General features: G+C 45.2%; 1 protein-coding gene across 1 annotated transcript in view; it reads left to right on the plus strand.

Moving 5' to 3' along the window:
- Positions 1 to 3,990: 3,990 nt before the first annotated feature.
- LOC119386577 (alkaline phosphatase) overlaps positions 3,991 to 18,587 on the plus strand; it is a 78,954-nt gene continuing 64,357 nt past the window's right edge. The window contains exon 1 of the mRNA XM_037653865.2: positions 3,991 to 4,185. Coding sequence (XP_037509793.1) covers positions 4,080 to 4,185 — 106 coding nt within the window. The 5' untranslated portion in view covers positions 3,991 to 4,079. The remainder of the gene's footprint in view (positions 4,186 to 18,587) is intronic.

An 18,587-nucleotide genomic window follows, 5' to 3' on the forward strand; every position in this document is an offset into this window, starting at 1 on the left:
GCTCACGTTCGTGTGCGATAAAACTGGTAACTTGGCTCATTAAAGCTTGCCTAGCATCGAATTGGTAATAAGCTGGAGTTCGTGACGCATTTATTCTGTAGTTAGACTCTCGCTTGAGCTAGTTAAACGCAGATGTTTTTAATGGAACAGTAACTGGGAGCCGTGCCTTTAGTGTGAGGAGAGATGTTCATGCACTTTGTGTGTATGTGTGTGTCTTCACTTGTCTGTAATATTGCATCAATCAGCATTCACGTTCGACACATCTTACTGTTATGAAAAGTGACATGCAGATTTCATATTCTGTCAGAGTGTTGTTCTTTATATGTGAATGTAATGCCAGCATGTCATTGTATGCATTACGCTGCCATTAGTGCAATTAGCATCGTACTGTGTAGTTGATGATACAAGGACGTATAGTTACGAGGCCAAAGAATATCTGAATAGGCTGCTGAGCTCATCAGGCATCTTATTGTTTCCGCACAAACTAGACAAGGAGAGGAGGACACGTAGTAATGACAGGGCCAGCGTTGTTACGAGTTTCCCGTCTGTGCGCATCATATTTAGACTAAAACGCCTATGCTTTTATATTTATAGCAACAGGCTTATGCCTTTGTCGACCATTTAACGCAACAGTACAAATAAAAATAGATGGTGCATATAAAACACGCTCTTCACAAAGCAAACTTGCTGTTTCATTGAACACCTGTCAAAAGCGCGTTTCATGCTCAGTTGGTGCTTGCTTGATCATTCTTGAAACACATTTATATTCCTTACTATACTGGCAATAACACATCACATGAAGTACAACATTACCATGGTTTAAGTTTTTTTCTTGAAAAATATGAAGCTGCATCTAGACTGCTTCTCTTTTACTAGTATGTATATCTGTAACTCACTAGTACTGGATACACTATACTCCATATGACAAGTTGATAGCAGTGCTGTGGAGGCTGCGTGGCTGCTTAGCCAATGAAAACAGCGAAAATCCCTCAAGATGTACTCACTCGTGCTGTGACAGCTGCTTGGCATCTCTATTTTGTTTGCGCGCACATGTTTGGCGAGTGACGGAAGCAGATAGCAGCTCAGGAATAAAAGAAAACTTGGCGGCGCAGCTTGAGGCGGGTGCCTTCTGCCTCATATTTATCAACCCATCGTCGTGCACTGTGTTGCCCATTAAGCTTGTGTTTTGCTTTATATTTGTGCCCTGGCGCTTCAACAGCAATGTATTGGGAATATTTTGCACTGTTTCAAAGATGCACTCTCAATTTCTTAGCAGGCGTTACTGAACAAACACCTGATGTCAGTAATAAAGACAAAACATACCTGATGCTTTGGCCTTCGGCATTGGATGACACAAAGCAATAGCCAATTTCATAATTTATTATTAATGTCAAGATAGTGGGCAAGTAGCAAGCATGAGTTCAGATCGAAGCAGGTGGTCACGTCTGCATGGACATTGCCATGTTGCTTCTTAACCACAATAATTAGTCCTAGAACGTACGTGCAAAGCGGGAATAATGTGTCGCATATTGCTCTGACGTAGCATGCGCCAAACAAATGCAGATGTCTCAACCTTGCCGTTTATAGGGCGACTAAATATAGAACTATGTTTTGCTTCGTAAGCATGTGGCTTGCTTACACCTCGCAGCTCCCACCCTGCTGCAACCAACCTGCGAGGTGTAGTATAGTTGTCTGGTGTGAAGTGAATGATAACGCGGACGATATGGACCAAGAGAGAAGAACAACACGAGTGCTGACTAACAATGTTTTTCTTTATTGCACCGACGCAACATATGAAAACAAAAACAGTCTGCTCCACAAGCAGAAGACCACACAATAAAGTGTAAACAAAGATGATGAAAGCATCTCTTAGTGGAGATTGAAACCTTTCTAATATCGAGACACACCTAAGCACCGCCTTCTAGGTATGTGATTTCCCTTTTCCTTAGAGATAACGAGGCCGTATTCATGCATGAAGAAACCTTTTTTTTTTTTGTATTGCATATGCTTCCTCTATCAGCTGCCATCTTCCTTCACGATGTCTGCCCGAAATCCTCCTTGTGTGAAAGTCTGGTGTGCACATGCAGGCCTCACAATGAAGAGCCAGATTGCTGCCCTGCTTCTGGCAAATATAGTTCTCGTGTTCTCTGAGATGTGTTGAGGCGACGACCGGTCTCGCTGATGTACGTTTTTCTGCAGGGCAACAGAACCTCGTAAACAACACCCACAGTACACTTGACAAGAGGATGCGTGTGTTTTGTGCTGCATAAAGTACTTTCGAAAAGCGCAGAGACATCAAGCCAACATGCTACCTTGCCCTATTCCAAAGTAATACCGCTCTCTTCGTGAGAGTACGACCAATGCCGCAAAAGATGGAAGCAGCCGCACCAGCATCTAGCCAAGGGACACACGCTACTGCTGCCGAAGCAACTATTTTATCCGCACTCTTCTAGCGCGCCCAGCAAAAACTCTTATCACTACGCTGTTAACAGGCAGTACTTATAGCTTTCAAGAACGTTCTAAACACTTGACCCACTCTGATACTGACGCCTGAGCCCACTTTGAAGCACCTGATCATATGTTGCGTTACTTTCGGGATCGGCCCACCTTTTCGTACGATTCGTGTTCACCTCGCTGGATTCTTCTTTTCTTTTTTACTTATAAGCCACGAGAGGCTCCCGCCTTAACAACGTACGTTGTGCTGTTTGTATCTTTACAGAACGAGCTGTGAAGATAACATCTGTCTCTCCCTCTATGTCACGCTCACAAAAACTATTTTTAAGTAATCGGATACCACTGTTCATGTCACATTATAAAACTACTGTTACGGCGAATGCTATAATCCACCCTCTTTGAAGCCCTTGCACTTATTATGCTTACTAGAACGTAACGTATAAACGACGCGGCTAACGACAACTTCAATATTCTTGCTTGCGGGAACGTACACGGCGAAGTATCAATCCAATTAATTTGTACGAAGACCTGGAGCTCCATTGCCTTTGAAATTAACGTGCAGTCAACTTTCAAGACTTTTACGAAGTGCATAACTGACATCAGTCATGCAGCAACTCAACTTGTATTTCTAGTGTTATGACTACAATGTCATTAACTGCCTCGTTTCTCGCATGTTACGTATATTTTTCTGCTTGCAAGGCTTGCGGTTTCCAGTGTTTATGGCGCTTTGTGTTACATGACACTGCCTGCCTGAACATTTCTGTCGTCACGACTTCGTATATATGTATCAGGCTGATGAATTCTACCGACAGCGACATGTACAGGGGCTAGGCTGTCACTTTTTATGCACATTCAGTACAAATCTGCTGCAAAACCTGTTCACGTAAACGCCTGTACAAGAATGGACGTCATACAGTCTAGCAGTCCCAATATACTTGAATTCAGTCTTCATTGGCAATGAGCCCATTGATTCAGTGAATAATAACTCAGGAAACCTAGCATTTTTCTTTCATATTTCCGCTCTGCACAACCAACCAAACTCACTTTTCGGTTTAATTGGCCACATGCCTCCGCTCGCACCTATCTATCTATCTATCTATCTATCTATCTATCTATCTATCTATCTATCTATCTATCTATCTATCTATCTATCTATCTATCTATCTATCTATCTATCTATCTATCTATCTATCTATCTATCTATCTATCTATCTATCTATCTATCTATCTATCTAAGCTCACTTGGCGCGTACTGTTTCGGAGTAGACGTTTCGGTGTCGGCTCATTTTCCGGACGAGCATAGCTGATTTGTATCGTTTCTCAGCTGTGACGCCAGCGTAAGGAGCAAAGAGAAAAGCGAGAGCAAACCTGGGTGTTTCAGGGGGCGCCCCATCCGCAGCAAGGACGTCGCGGAAAGACCCACGCGCTTGGCTACACGTGTCGCGGCGCTGCTCCTGGCGCTGCCAGCACCCTCTCTCCGTTACGCCCTTCTCCTCGCCTACAAGCGTACGTTCGTACGCCGCCCTTCTCGGCACTAGCTAGCTGAGCCGACACCGTGCGCCTAGCAGCAGCCGCCGCCGCGCGCGTCAGCTCAAACACGGAGCAGCGGCCAGGGCGAGTCGAACATGTCCCGCGCAGGGCTCCTTCTGCTGATGTGCGCCGTCGTGTGCTGGGCTCACGAGGTCACCACCACCGACCACTCCTTCCGCAACCCAAATGCGGCTGTCGAAGGTGAGTGCCGTTACCTACCGCGCCGCCGCGTCCAAGCCGGTTAGCACGCTGCCACACATGATTGGCCCCACTCGAATCTTGTTGATGCCGCCGTGAAAGCTTCTCGAGGTACAGAATGAAGCAATTCTAGCGTCGCCTTCTTCCACCATCTAAATGCATTCAAGTACCATGTGAACAAGCTATGTAACTGTGGACTGTTTGTCAATACATACTGATTGATCCGGCCGCATATTCGTTGTTTCCATTATCTCTACCGCAGCTTTCGTAATTCCAGTGTTTATGGCTCGGCGTTGAGTCTCTGGAAACGTCTTCCGCACGCCCAGGAGCCTGACAGTAGTGATCGGAAATGCATTTGCTGGCATTTAAATTTAGCGCAATGTGAAAACATCGTTGAAAGCTTTTCTAATAAAATTCACGGAGGAAAAATTTTGCATGTTTTTCTATGCAATCCTTTTTTTCGATTTGACGTGGCATCGTTTAGTACTCTTCTGACGTAACTTTAGATTTTCATTTGTTCCTGCGTTCAGTTCTGCCATATAGGTCCCTTTCTTCTTGCGTGACGGCCCGGGCGAGAGGCGATTGAATTTTTGTAGTTGTATTACGTAGGTTAATTTTGCAGTCCTTGCTTTCATGGAGTGCGATGAATTGATACCACGACTGCAACGCAGCATTCAGTTGCCTTCTATTTAAAGTATGACATACAATTAAGCGTTCATCGTTATCAGCAGCAGCAGCAGCAGCAGAGTACGTCCACTGCGGGACGATAAGCTCTTCTCCATTTCACCTTCGTGTGCGCTTGCTGATGCCTGAAAATTTCATTGTTCCATCACGCTACCCAACGCTCTGCCGTCCTCGGCGGCACGCCTTGCTATCCATTATGACGTTCTAACAGAGTCCCTTTTTAACGACGACTGCTCTGCTGTATTGTACTGCAACGCCGAACCGGCTATCATTTTTCCTTCCATCGCATGCTGTGTAACTTTGTTATTCTCGTTTCCAACCAATATGTACTACTTACAAAATACAACGATTATATACTTTCCGCTTTAAAGATAGCACTAAATTGGCCGTCACGATTTGGGAATGCCTGACGTACGCGCTCCAGTCCATCCTGACTTTTCGCAGGTTTTCTCTTTGCGAGAGTAGGCCTCTCTGTCTAATTGATATAGACTGAATGAAATGTCTGCTTCCCGACCGTTAATCGAGGTTATTAAACATTATATTTGTCTTTTGCATATATCTTCGGCCTTCCTTTCAGACTTTATCAGTTGCTATCTTGAATCATTAGCTGCTGCAATTTATCGACATTATTGCTGAATATAGTAGATTGTCGTCTGCGAACCGTAAGTTGCTGAGGCATTCACCGTTAATCTTTATTTCCATTCTTGCACAATCTATGGTAATTCTTTCTCGTGAAGGTGAGGGAGCAAAAGCTGAGACTAGCTCCGGCCGTCCCAAAATACTTTGGCGAGTGTGCAGCAAGCTGAAGTAAAAATCAAAAACCACTAATCGCTTGAATACTTCTAGTGTTGCTGCAAACGACATTGGAAAGGTCGTACCATCTTGGATTAACTCTTTCTCATTGGTGTTTTCATGTTCGTTTTTAGTCTTTCTCATAGAGAAGCAAGGTGGCTGTGAGGTCCTTGTAGATGTTGGTAAAATATCTAAATATGTCTCAACTACAGATCGGTGACGCGATGCCTACAGCACCGCTGGTATTTAAACTCAGTCGAATGTATTTTCGTAATATATAAAAATAATAGAAAGGAGTTAGTCTGACTCAGCAGACTTCTTAATTGACCACATGGCTGTGATCCGCGGTAGACCACTTCTTCATAAAGCCTCAATGCCATACGCGTTTACTAAATTTTGTTCACCCTTTTGGAAAATGCCTTCATGAGTATTTTATATGATAGCTGAAGTAAACCGATGGGTGCTCGAGTCTCCTACGTTTCCCATCTTCGGGATTATAACGTTGGCGTTTTTTCACATCCCTGATATAGTTGAAGTCTTAAGACACTGCGTGTCTGGTGGCAAGCTGACCTCCGCACATCTCCTCCGTCTTTGTTTTCTCCGTTTTCTCCGTTCGCTCTAACGAGGGCGTGCCCAGTAGTGACTTGCCAACATCGTGCATCTGGAACTTCGGTCTCCTCTCAGAATTCAAGTTTTCTGCAAACTTCACTGTGTCGTCAGACTTGCTAATAACACTGTCCTGCTTATCTTTTACTGCGCGCTTATCTCGCCTTTCTATACAGAGATTCTTTTACCTGATTTTATGCGAAGCATTTGTTATCATAAGAGAGCGATTCGTTGGGCAAGTTGGTGATCCGTAATGTTACTAACAGCGCAAAAAAGGACGAAGGACCAGGAAGACACACAGACAAGCGCTGACTACAACTGAAGTTTATTTCCGAAACGAGACAGAATATAAGGAAACGGCACGTGGACAAAAAAGATTGCAAAGCACTTATTTGCAAAAAAAAAACACAAAACAGTGTTATCAGCCCACATCACTTGCGGTGGTCATGCGCATGGGACATGTATGGAACTTCTTTTTCCATCAAGGCAATGGTTGGGACACTCACGCACTTATCGCCAAGTTTCGCGATTTCTGCAGCGTCAAGCATGACCACGGCAAGTGATGTGGGCTGATAACACTGTTTTGTGTTTTTTTTGTGTGCAAATAAGTGCTTTGCAATCTTTTTTGTCCACGTGCCGTTTCCTTATATTCTGTCTCGTTTCGGAAATAAACTTCTGTTGTAAGTCAGCGCTTGTCTGTGTGTCTTCCTGGTCCTTCGTCCTTTTTTGCGCTGTTAGTAACATTTGTTATCGAACCGAAAACACTTCGACCGTTTCTATCTACCTAGTTGTCTAGGTCGTGTCCTTAACTTGATCTATACCAGAAATTGCACAGAAGGGCATGAGTGTACGAAGAACGCGATATGCAGGTCATGGCACGAGCAGCGTGGCTTGCCTGTCGCGTATGTCATGAAGCCCTTTCCACCCGCCCTGTGTGGCACATTGCCATTTTCACGGTCCCTGGTATACGGGTATGCGCCACAGGTGATTCGCAGTCTATATCAGCCCACGGACAAAAGACATAGCAAATTTACACGCGAAAGCATTAAGAGCTCGTGTCGCAGAAAATCCGCTGCCAGTGACAATGGCGTTGTGGATGAGTGAAACATTTAAGCGTAGAATAAAAATGTGGCTCGAGCCATAATCGAACCCCTGCATTCTACATGGCAGTGAAGTATTCTGCCACAGGGGCTCGCTGATTCTTCAAACCGGTTATGTTTTTCTCTTTAATTTGTGTTCTGCCGGTCTCTGTGCTTGCACGTGTGTAGTCTTCGTAGGAACGCGTCCTAGCAGTTAGTAGTAGCTGCACGGACGCGAGGTTTGCTGCGAAACATCTAGACACCATAATCAGCTCGCTCCGTGCCTATTTAAGTGCTTTACTAGCGAATATTAGCCTGATTTAACAACAAATGCGAACCCTACTAGAGCGCATTGAACAACATTCAGCTGTCCAACGACGGCCCGCATAGCGTACCTACGTAGCCTCCGGAAGTGACAACGACGCGTGTAAACCCCCGATACCTATAAAGATAAAGAAGTGGGAAGAACACAAATATTAAGAAAAGGATCCATAGAAATGAAAAAAAAAAAGGCTCTAAATCCAGCGATTAATCTACAGTCGAAACCCGCGATAACGAAATCCCGAGGGAACGAAATTCTCACCGCAACGAAATATTTTCGGAGCGCCGGCGAACACCCATAGGAGTCAATGCATTTCGTAACTCGCGACTACGAAAGATATTCATACCGCAGTCCCTCATTAACGAAATTTTTGAAACACGAGTGTGCAAATAATCTACTCTCGCAACATTAACTACATTCGAAAACTGCTGAAATGCATTCATGCTACACTTAAATTGTGCAAAACTATCGCTACAGCGCACCTGAGAGACAGCCGCCATCACTGTTTAAAAAAAAAAACATAAAGCTGGCAACAATGATGATGATGATGGCTTGCCGAAACACCTCCTCGATATCACGGAATACGTAGCCAAATCCACATTCCTCATGGAGTTTCGTTCGTTGGCTTGGCTCTGTGCTTGGCTTGTCGGCTTTGCGCGCACATGGTCGCATGTGTGGAGCCGATTGTGGAGCGTTTGCTTGGTCGCTTAATTTTGGTGCAACGTGAACTGTGTATTGCGATTGCTTCGTCCAATTTCGCTGCCTGCGAAGATGCCGCCTCCAACGAAAAAGCGGAAGTTTATCACGCTGGAAGATAAGGCTGCAATCATCAGTGAGGTGGAAAGGGCAGGGAAAAAATGGACATCCTCGAAGAATTCGACATTGCGTGCAGCTCGCTGTCCACGATTCTGCGCTGATCCGCGCTGATCCAGCGGAGCCGGAAGAAGGTTCGCCTGTAGGCGTACTTGATGACGGTATTGGTGACAGCGCAGAGCTCCCGTCACTGAGCAGTGCATGGGGCGAACTTTGTGCCGTGGCAAACGAGATTTCCGATCGAGAGGCATAGAATTGCTGCATGGTAAGGGCCGCCAAAGCAAACTTACTGACTTTTGGAAATAAATTTTTTTTTGTAAATTCCATGTCTTTTCTGCCGCATTCTCACGCCAACGAAATTCCCGCAAGAGCGAAATTTTATGCTTTCCCCACCGATTTCGTTACTGCGGGTTTCAACTGTAGCACTAATTTTGCTCTAATCTAGTGCCAATTATGCGCTTAGTATAGCGCTAATGTAGTTCTTTTGTAGGTCTTGGTGCAGTTCTAAATCCTGCGCTTAATGCAGCTCCACTACCGTAAACTTGAGGAAATACGTAGCACGGGCAACCCAGCGAATTCTTTGGCAATCGCGCCCTTGCCGAGGTGGTGGGGCCCTTTCTTGCGCGGCGCGGGTCTCAGCCGGATGTTTCAGAAGCGTTTTTTGCAATCTTAGATAAATTATTGCGAGTAAGTCTTGTTTATTTCTGTAGTTTATATTATTTTAGGCCTTGTTCGTTTATTTTGCACTGGTTTTGAGCATTGTCAGCCTTGTTTTAAGCCTGTATTGACCACTGCGTGGCCATGCGACAGTGGATGGACGGCAAGCCGGACCCCTAAATAAAGTGCCACGCACTTAAATGACCCTATACAAGCGTGATGTCGTGCAGCGCCAAGAGTGGTGGCAGTGTTGGCTATCCACTCTGAGAGCAAGGTAACAAACATTGACTACACAAAGGATGATGAAGCGTTACTCGTAGACGCAGATGACCGCTACTTACCATGTGGGCGTCATCGCACTGTAGCGTGCACTTCTTTGCGATAAAACTAACATCGCTGCTCTAACGTGAGTGCTGACATTACGTCGGACCATGAGCTCCTCTTTAAACGCCAGTGTTGTCAACGTGCAACTACTAAATTTACACAAAGACTTCGATCCACCTCGTAACGCTTGGCTCACAGCTAGGAATACGGCAAAGGCTTTTACTCACCCACTGGTTCGCATGAAATCGATTTACACAATACGTGGGATATACCCGATTTTCTTAATTTTTTACTGCTGCATCTATTCTTGGCAGTTGCAATTTCTTAAATGACTGCGTTTATCCTTGCTGATCAACTTTTAGAATTAGACCTATCCTGTTTTATCTCATAAGCGTTTCAGTCCTGGATTTTCCATTTTGGTCGGAGACTATTTTCTTCGTGTTTTCCTAATAGTTAGGACCTCAGAAGACCAGAAATGAAAAATTGAGCCAGTGGTGCAAGTAATCATGGATAAACAAACATCGCGTCAAATTACGTCATCAGGGCTCAGTGGTTGGGAAATGAGAAAAATGGCTACTTTATTCCTGCTACTCACTCACACGAAATGTGAGCCAACGTCTTATTTTTCACTGATACTCATTGAAACAGGTTCGGTACGTCGTCCCCAAAATGGCGCTTACCCGCCTCGGCGTCACCCATGATTTCAGTCAAGCTTCTTCTTTTCTGTGGCTCCCAGCTACGCAAACATGCCTCTATCTGGTGTCGAGCGCAATGGGGATGATTGAAGAATTATCCCCCCAAGAATGAGCAGTTTTGGTTACATTTCCGAGGACTAGGAGAAGTGTTATGTGGTTGTGTCAATTCAAACCGCCAGGGCCGAAAGGGTTAAGGTAGTCCCTTTTCGAGGAGCGCATCGCACGTTTCGTGTTCACAAGGGGCCAGAATCCTGCAAGGGCACGATAAAAAAAACACGCTAATGAGCGTGACGCCTTGTTTGAGCGTGTAGGCATCAACACTGTTAAAATTGTTTAAATTTGTGGCTCAGTTGCGAAAGGTGTTATGCATTCGCCCAAGTCTTCTCGAAGGCCATAATTTTTTTCATTTTAGCCGATTGTATTCGTCGCGCCACTCGCACTCGCGCCCCCAAAAAGCATTCTGCCCCTCATGTGGTTTTACAGTGCCTCCGGGAATGTTGTCACATTTGACCAAGCGACGACGACATGTGATGAAGTTACGTAACGTCATAGTGACACCATAATGAGGTCAATGTGTTTCGCGATCTGTGACGTCATGGATTTTGCATTGCTCTTGTTGGCGCCGCCAACCGTCATTTTTGGCGTTTGATGAGGCATCTGAGGCTTTCGACTTATCGAACCGTTTGTTGCGAACTGAAGCACGTACTGTGCCCTTTCTTCATCCCCGTTTTTTTTTTTCAGCGAACAAAAGTTGTTACTAGGAAAGCGCACTTATGAAAGATTTGTCTGTTCGACACCTGGTCAACTCATAGTTACCTTGACACGCATTGTCAATAGGGACGAAATGCTAACGGCGTCGCCAACGCTGTTGTCTTAGCTCTTATTCAATATCGTTTTATTTCCCCCTTCTAGCTCTGTTTTCAGCCATGTCTTTTTCCTGAATGCCGAGTAGGAAATCGAACATGCGTCAGGTAAACCTTTATGCGTTTGCTTGCTCTCCGTATCCGTTTCTGAGCAGCTCCTTCTGCTTAGTAAAGTAAAACGTTGGGCGAGTTCACTTTGCCTTATCGCCCTGCACGCGTTAACATTTCAGCGCTCGCGCTTTTCGTGCAGAATAACAGTACCTTACGTTTTATTGCTTCCTCAGGAGAAGTGACGCTGACGTTATCACAGTCGCTCTTATATCGGGCAGTGTCAGTGACTTGCTAACTCTTCATACGCACCTGCCGCTGTGCGTGAGTGCTTCGAGTTCAAGCGCGTTTGTTGGGTCAATGAACTGTGACGCAGAGAAATGCGAAAAAATTACGATTATTCCGTTTAGTCCGCCGCGGTGGCAAGTGTGCCAGGTCAAAAGAACAAGAAGTAGACGAAAAATTGATAAAAAACTTGAACATAAGTAGCCAACTTAAGCCACGGGCAGTAAACGTAGCCAAACGTAGCCGCGCATACGTGAGCAGTCGCGTTATATTTATTTAAACCACTAAACGTAAGAGCATTCTGGCGAAAATGTTAGAAAAAAATGGTTCCAACACTCCAAAAATTGGCATTGTTAAGATTTAAGCATTATTTGCTTACTTTAACGATGATTTCCTTCGGCATAATAATTAATAATAATGAAGTTTATGATGTTGTTGCAAAAGTGGCATTCCTTTCACGTGTCTTGCGTGAGTTTTCTGAAAAGCAGCGGAAGTAACAACCTTTCGGTGAGAGTGAATTAAATTGGCTACAGCATGAGTGTGCCAAAAATCAGTTACGGTGTATTCAATCCTAAATTGTAGTAGTATCTGGATGGACGATGCCATTCACATTGGCCGATAGCTGCTCCCCCTGCTCCTGGTCTTGGCTTCTGTCATTCGCGGCATGCACGTAACCAGACCCCGAGGCAGCGCGCGATCGTTATTGCAGTTGTGACGAAAACGACGCACGTTGCTGCGCGTGACTACAACCCGACTTCATCGACTAGATGTACCACACGTACCCAGCGATGAGAAGAGATTGAAGCATTCGCAGTGGAAAGGTTATGCTGATATGCCCTCAACTTGCATGTCCTTGAGTGTTAAGGCTTCCAGTTACAGGTCAATGTTTCACGCCGTCCTTGCGACAGAGGGGGGGAGGGCATCACTATCATTGCAGCTCTCTTCACTTTGCCGATAAGACTGCGGCACTCTGCGTGTCATACCAAGGGGCTCGTCCGCGCGAATGAATGCGTGGGCCGTGGCGCAATCGCCGGGGTGACCTCGCGAGGTACAGGCCTCACAGATACGCCCATCACTTCCCCCAGACGTGCGATGATCATGTGCGGTCACGTGATTCATGACGTCAAAAGCCTTTGCCACCGTAGGTAAAAATGGACGCTGTGCGTACTTCACGCTGACATAAGGGCTCTTTTTATGGCGTCGTAAAGTACGAAAAAGCAGATAAGGAGTTATCGTTGCCTGCGTTTCAGATAAACACATCTGCGGAAGTGCTTTCTTCGGCGTAAAAGTGAAAGTATGAAATGCGTTAAGCAAGCAGAGATCAGTGAATGCGAGTACCTCGGTAACCCCACTGGAAACAGGGCGATATGCTTGTGCAAGTGCATATCACGATTACGCGCTCGACTTGCAGAGTTGCAGCTCTCTGACAAACGAAAGGAAGGGAATCTCTTTCGAGAGGCTTTGTTACATAATCAGATATATCTAACGGACACTTAGGCCAAAGGCGTGATTCGAAGGTTGTTGGCTCGAATTCCACTGACGGAAAGGGTGTTATTTTCATCCAGTTTTATTCATTTCAATTAACGTCATAATTGCTATGCATCACATTTAAAGATAACAATCCCCTAAGCTTTTCTTGGCCTAAATATTGGTTGGATTAATTGGGGTGCGTCTGGCCTTCTGGTAAGTTATATAGATTGGCGTGAGATGCATGCATTACACACGCCTGTACAGAAACGGTGAACACCTACACTATGTGCAGTATATATGGTTCACTCATGGAGGTAATACGCGATCGCGTGACCGGCGGTCCACGGAGCGCTAACTACTGGCGAGATTTGTAAATGCAGCGCATGCGTACAGACAATTTTCCGCGACAGCGCACGAGTGCGGCCATGTTTGATCGCCTGAAAGTGACTGGCCTTGCTCTAGCGAAGCGGCCGTGGCCGTACCACATAAACAGGTTCCAGCAGTGTAAGCAATGCGCATGCTAGCTTGCACAGCAAAACAGTTCTATATGCAACTGCGTAAAGGTTGACGAGGTTGAAACCTTGCACAGGTTTTGTACAACTTTGCGCAGGTAAATACACTATTTTACGGATGGGTTTTGGTGCCGCCACATTGGGGTGTTAAGCTTGCCGTTTTGTGTCTTTAATCACTTGCTACGGTGACAGTATACACACGAAATCGGTTGGGCTGGTGCTTTCAGTGTTTCTTGGCCGTATCAATCTATGTCACGCGGCACAAAAATGAGAAAACGTTATTTTACCAGCTCATTTGTCTTACGTCATATCCTCTATAATCAGCACTGATTGTACACGATCGTCCAAGTATAGAATCATGTGTCATTCTGTACAGACCTTATTTCACTGTGCGCATGTGTTGTTGTCACAGAATCAGTATCATAAAACAGCACGTCCACTTTATATCAAAAAAATCTGATCTAATGACCTGCGGACGTTGTTTCGACGAGCGAGAGACCTGTCGAGTTAAAACTGGCGAAACACTGCAGCAATAAGGAAAGCCGTGCGTCTGTCTGTCTGTCGTAATATGCCAATATACCTTCGATCCGGTGATTAATAACATGAAGTGCAGGCGCACACACACACACACAAATAATTTATTTGATGTTGTTCAAGTCACTCTTGAAAATGACCTGTCCGCGGCCGAAACGCCGAATAAATATGTTTTGTTGAATGAATAAAATTTGATTTGATTGATTGATTGATTGTTGTTTACATCTATCTATCTATCTATCTATCTATCTATCTATCTATCTATCTATCTATCTATCTATCTATCTATCTATCTATCTATCTATCTATCTATCTATCTATCTATCTATCTATCTATCTATCTATCTATCTATCTATCTATTTAATATATATATATATATATATATAGGTGTGTGTTTGTGTATGTGTGCTAAATGAATACGCGACGAGCAGCGCTGTAAGGTCGCGGGATCGAATCCCGGCCGCGGCGGCTGCATTTTCGATGGAGGCGAAAATGTTTGAGGCCCGTGTACTTAGATTTAGGTGCACGTTAAAGACCCCAGGTGGTCTGTAGCGGCTGCATAATTCGCACCACAAACAAACAACGCACCCGCTTTTCATTGAATGCATAATTTTTTATTTCAAGTTTTCTTAGTACATGAAAATACGTGAGTGAGTGTGCGGCGCGCGCGGCGCAGGGAGAGGGAGACAGGTGGGAAAGGGGTGCGAGCGGTGATGCGGCAGGGACCTTCGACCACCGAAAGCCGCGCGCGGCGTTCGGCGAGCGCAGCGTTTCATTCTCTTTGTGCGCTGGCGCCGGGTGGGGAGATCGTCTGCTACTACTTTCGACAAAGCGCCCGTAGTGCGCTCGAATGGTGGTTGTCATTTCCCAATCCACAATAAAGGTGGTGAAAGTGAAGACGACCATTATAACCAGTTGTGCACAGAGCTTATTTCTTTTAACCTCGAATTTCTGGTGCACGAGAACCAAATCGCTCAAGGTCTAAACATTTCCTCTTAAATCACCGGCCACTGCAACCTAAAGCGATGCTTAAGCTAAGGGAGCTTCAACGGCGCGGAAGAGTGCAGGCCTAAGGAACTTCGCTCCTAAAAAAGAAAACCCGCCTGCAGTGTGCAGAATAAGCGTTTCGTTTAAAGGCGGCTGCGCGATCTGCTCTGAGTGGTGGCAATCGGTGCTCGCTTGCTTACATAGCTGACGAAGGCGTCCCCATGCACTCCGTGGTGCTGTAGCCGACATCACGTGGTATGAGCAGTCGGCACGTACAAGAACCCATGTATTGATGCGTCTGCGCGTTGCCGACCTGACGGCCCTTGTTCACCGCAGATATGATGAGCCAGGTAATCGCTGTAGTTCATATGCCTGCAGTGCGCAGAATAATCGATTCGTCCAAAGGGGGCTGCCCGATCTGCTCTGAGTCTAGCGCTTTTCAGCTATTGCCTAGCTCAGGGCTAGCAAGTAGCAGACGAAGCCGGGCGCACGTCGCCCTTATGATTTTATGCGCATACGCCGCATTTACGAATCTAGCCGCCAGTAAGCACCGCGCGGGCCGTCGGTAACACGTTTCGCAGTCAAAATTCGCAACCGCGGTCAAAATTCTCGAGACCAAGGTAGCGCATGGCAAACAGCGCCTCGACGCCTTCTGACCACTACTTGCGGAGCTCGAAAGCGCGCACTGCGCACGTGCGTCCTGTTTTACCTCAGAGCGTATACTTGTTCGCTCGCTCAAAGTGCGCGCGCACCGGAACGCCAGAGAAAGCGCAAGGCGCCACTTCTGCGTGGCAAAAATGCGCAGTGCTCGGTGCACTTACCTCACTCTACTACTTGCCCCATCACGCTATGCAATAGGCTCTGCCAGCGTCACATCTCTCAAGAGGTAATCGCCTATCATCACTGCGCATAAATGACACAAGGGGAGTGCTACTGGGGCTGCGTTGCAGGTACGCGGACATCTATGGAGTGTCCGATTTGCAGGGTTGATTTGAAAATTAATACTTCATTGTAAGAAATAAACAAACCAGTCGAACATTTTGACTTTACTTGGTTTTCGTGGAATTGCTTAAACGGAGACATTTACAGTACAACGCCACTACGTCTTCGGCCACTCGTGTGGCTGATCACGGAATGTTGGTAGTCACTCGAACACGGATATTGGGGTCATCGATGGAAAGGTGATCAAGCGATGAAATCGGGGACCGAACTTGCATCTCTCTCATGACGTCTTTCTGTTTCCGCGAAAACATAAAGGGCGTTTATTTCCGTTATTTTTCCTGGTTATATTACACAGCAGCTCGATATCTGGATGTGTATGTGCCCATAAAATTTATACTGCGTGCCAGTAAGTGCGTTGGTTCCCCGAACTAGAGCGCTAAAGGCATTGCTGCAGGGTAATTTTGTTACATATGTCGATATGAAAAAAAAAGAAAAAAACTTACTCAAAGCGCTTTTTCTCCGCCGCGGTACATCTAGTAACAAGAACTGACGTCTGGCCTTGTTGGTACGACATATCTGAATTGTTTAGCGCAGAATTGTCAAGACGGGAAAAAAAGGGAGAACACGTACACAGGCGCTAACTTTCAACAAATGATCCAAAAACCATCATTTGTTGAAAGTGAGCGCCTATGTACGTGTTCTCCCGTCTTGATAATTCCACGCTAAACACTTCACCGAGCACTGTCAGTGTAAATTACTTATTTTCGTCTCAATATCATCGCTTGGTGCTTTCGCGACCACTGCGAAAGTGGCATCTTGCGCTTGCTCTGGTGTTCCGGTGCGCGCCCACTTCAAGCAAGCGAACGTGGAGGCTGGCAGATAAAAAAGCACACGCGTGCGCAGTGCGCGCTTTCGAGTTTCTCAAGCACGCATGCAGCCGCCTGAAGACGCCGCTGGGCGGTTTGCCATAAGTTTGCCGCGCGCTCCCGTGTTCTCTAGAATTATGACCACGACTGTACATCCGATCTTCCGTCGCAGCACTCACATATTGTAAGAAGTTATCTTCGGTTGTGGTCATTCGAACCTTGTCACTGGGGAACTGATCTTGTTCACGGGCAGCTCAAAAGATTTCTTATCGATGCTTAGGCATGGGCACATTTTTTTGTACCTTAGCAGAAGTCTACAGAAGGGTATAAGTAAACGTGACGTGCTGTTGCTAAGCGCATTTGAATCTGCTAAGCCGTTATGTACTACACTGGCGCTTGAAGCCATTAACCGCTATAGTTGGTCATCATCACGTGTTGATGATTTTTGGCACCACTTGTCCCCGGCAGGATTGGGCAAAGATACTTTGAAATTGTGTCGCGATACAAGATACTTGGGCAAGAAGTACTTGTGATACACATACAAGATACTTCCGGAATTATTGTATCCGATAGGATACTTCCCAATTGTATCTTAAGATACTTCGATACAAATGCAAATGTGTTATTATAGATCGAAATAATGTAGCAGCAAAGGAATATGTAAAAAAACTGTTTAATTGAAAATTTTGTAACTGCGACCAACCTTGTTTAACTTTAATGAAGTGCGCGGCGGCTGCATTTTCGATGGAGGCGAAAATGTTTGAGGCCCATGTACTTAGATTTAGGTGCACGTTAAAGAACCCCAGTTGGTCGAAATTTCCGGAGCCCTCCACTACAACGTCTGTCATAATCATATCGTGGTTTTGGGACGTTAAACCCCAGATATTATTAACTTTAATGAAGTAACTGTTTGTATCCCGAAAGTTCTGTCTTTATTGCTCAATGCATACTAGTTTCATTCCGAAGCAACTTATTGGGATTTGTTTGGCTGCTTAACATGACAGCTTTTTATACGCTGCGCTTTCAGTGGTTTTTGCTTGACACTTTCGTAATTGATGACAGTCGCTGCTTTACTTGGCGACCAGCTAGCGGGTTACCATCTTCTTGCAAGAATGTGACCAAGAAGCCTCCGTGCGACGATGCAAATAGCGCTGTGCAGTATTACCCTTGCCCGTAAGCGTATTACCGTTTTCGTAATAGCGCATCACACGACAGGTGTAGAGCAGCAACAAGGCTGGTAGCGGTACTTTAACACCGGACTTGTTTAATCCGGCTGTAAAAAATTTTGTGTCCGTAGATAACCTTAGGTGGATATGCGCCACAGACATTGGCCAAGCCCCACTACCGAGTACAGCAGGTGCGAGCGTTATACGAAAAAACTGTTCGGAGAAATGGAGCACGTGAAACCCGTGAAGGAGAGAGAAAGAATGAGAAAGAATTAAAGAGACATAGAAAATAGACAGGTAGAAAGAGAGAAAAATATAGAAGAAATAAAAAAATAAAAAGAAGGAAAAAATAAAAGCGATAGAAATAAAGACAACGAGAAAAATGGACAGAAATAAAGAGCATAAAGACGTAAAAAGATAGAATGACATGGGAATACATAGAAAGAGAGGGAAAGATAAAGAACGAAACAGACACGAAAGAGAGATAGCAAGAACGGAGAGCAAGACCGAAGGAGAAAGAAGAGAAAGAAATGGGTAGAAGGACAGATAGAAAAACGTAAAAATAGAGAGAAAGAGATAGAAACAGACACGAAAAAGAAAGAGAAAAAACAGAGAGCAAGACGAAAGAGAAAGAAAGAGAGAGTGAACCAAATAAAGGGAAGGCAAGTAAAGAAAGAAAACAAAGAGAAGTCATGATAGAAAGAGCGAGAAAGAGAAAGAAACAAAGAAAGAAATAGCAAAAGGCACAAAAAATCAGAT

The sequence above is a fragment of the Rhipicephalus sanguineus genome, chromosome 3 (genome assembly GCF_013339695.2).
Source record: "Rhipicephalus sanguineus isolate Rsan-2018 chromosome 3, BIME_Rsan_1.4, whole genome shotgun sequence".
NCBI classification, from domain to species: Eukaryota; Metazoa; Arthropoda; class Arachnida; order Ixodida; family Ixodidae; genus Rhipicephalus; species Rhipicephalus sanguineus.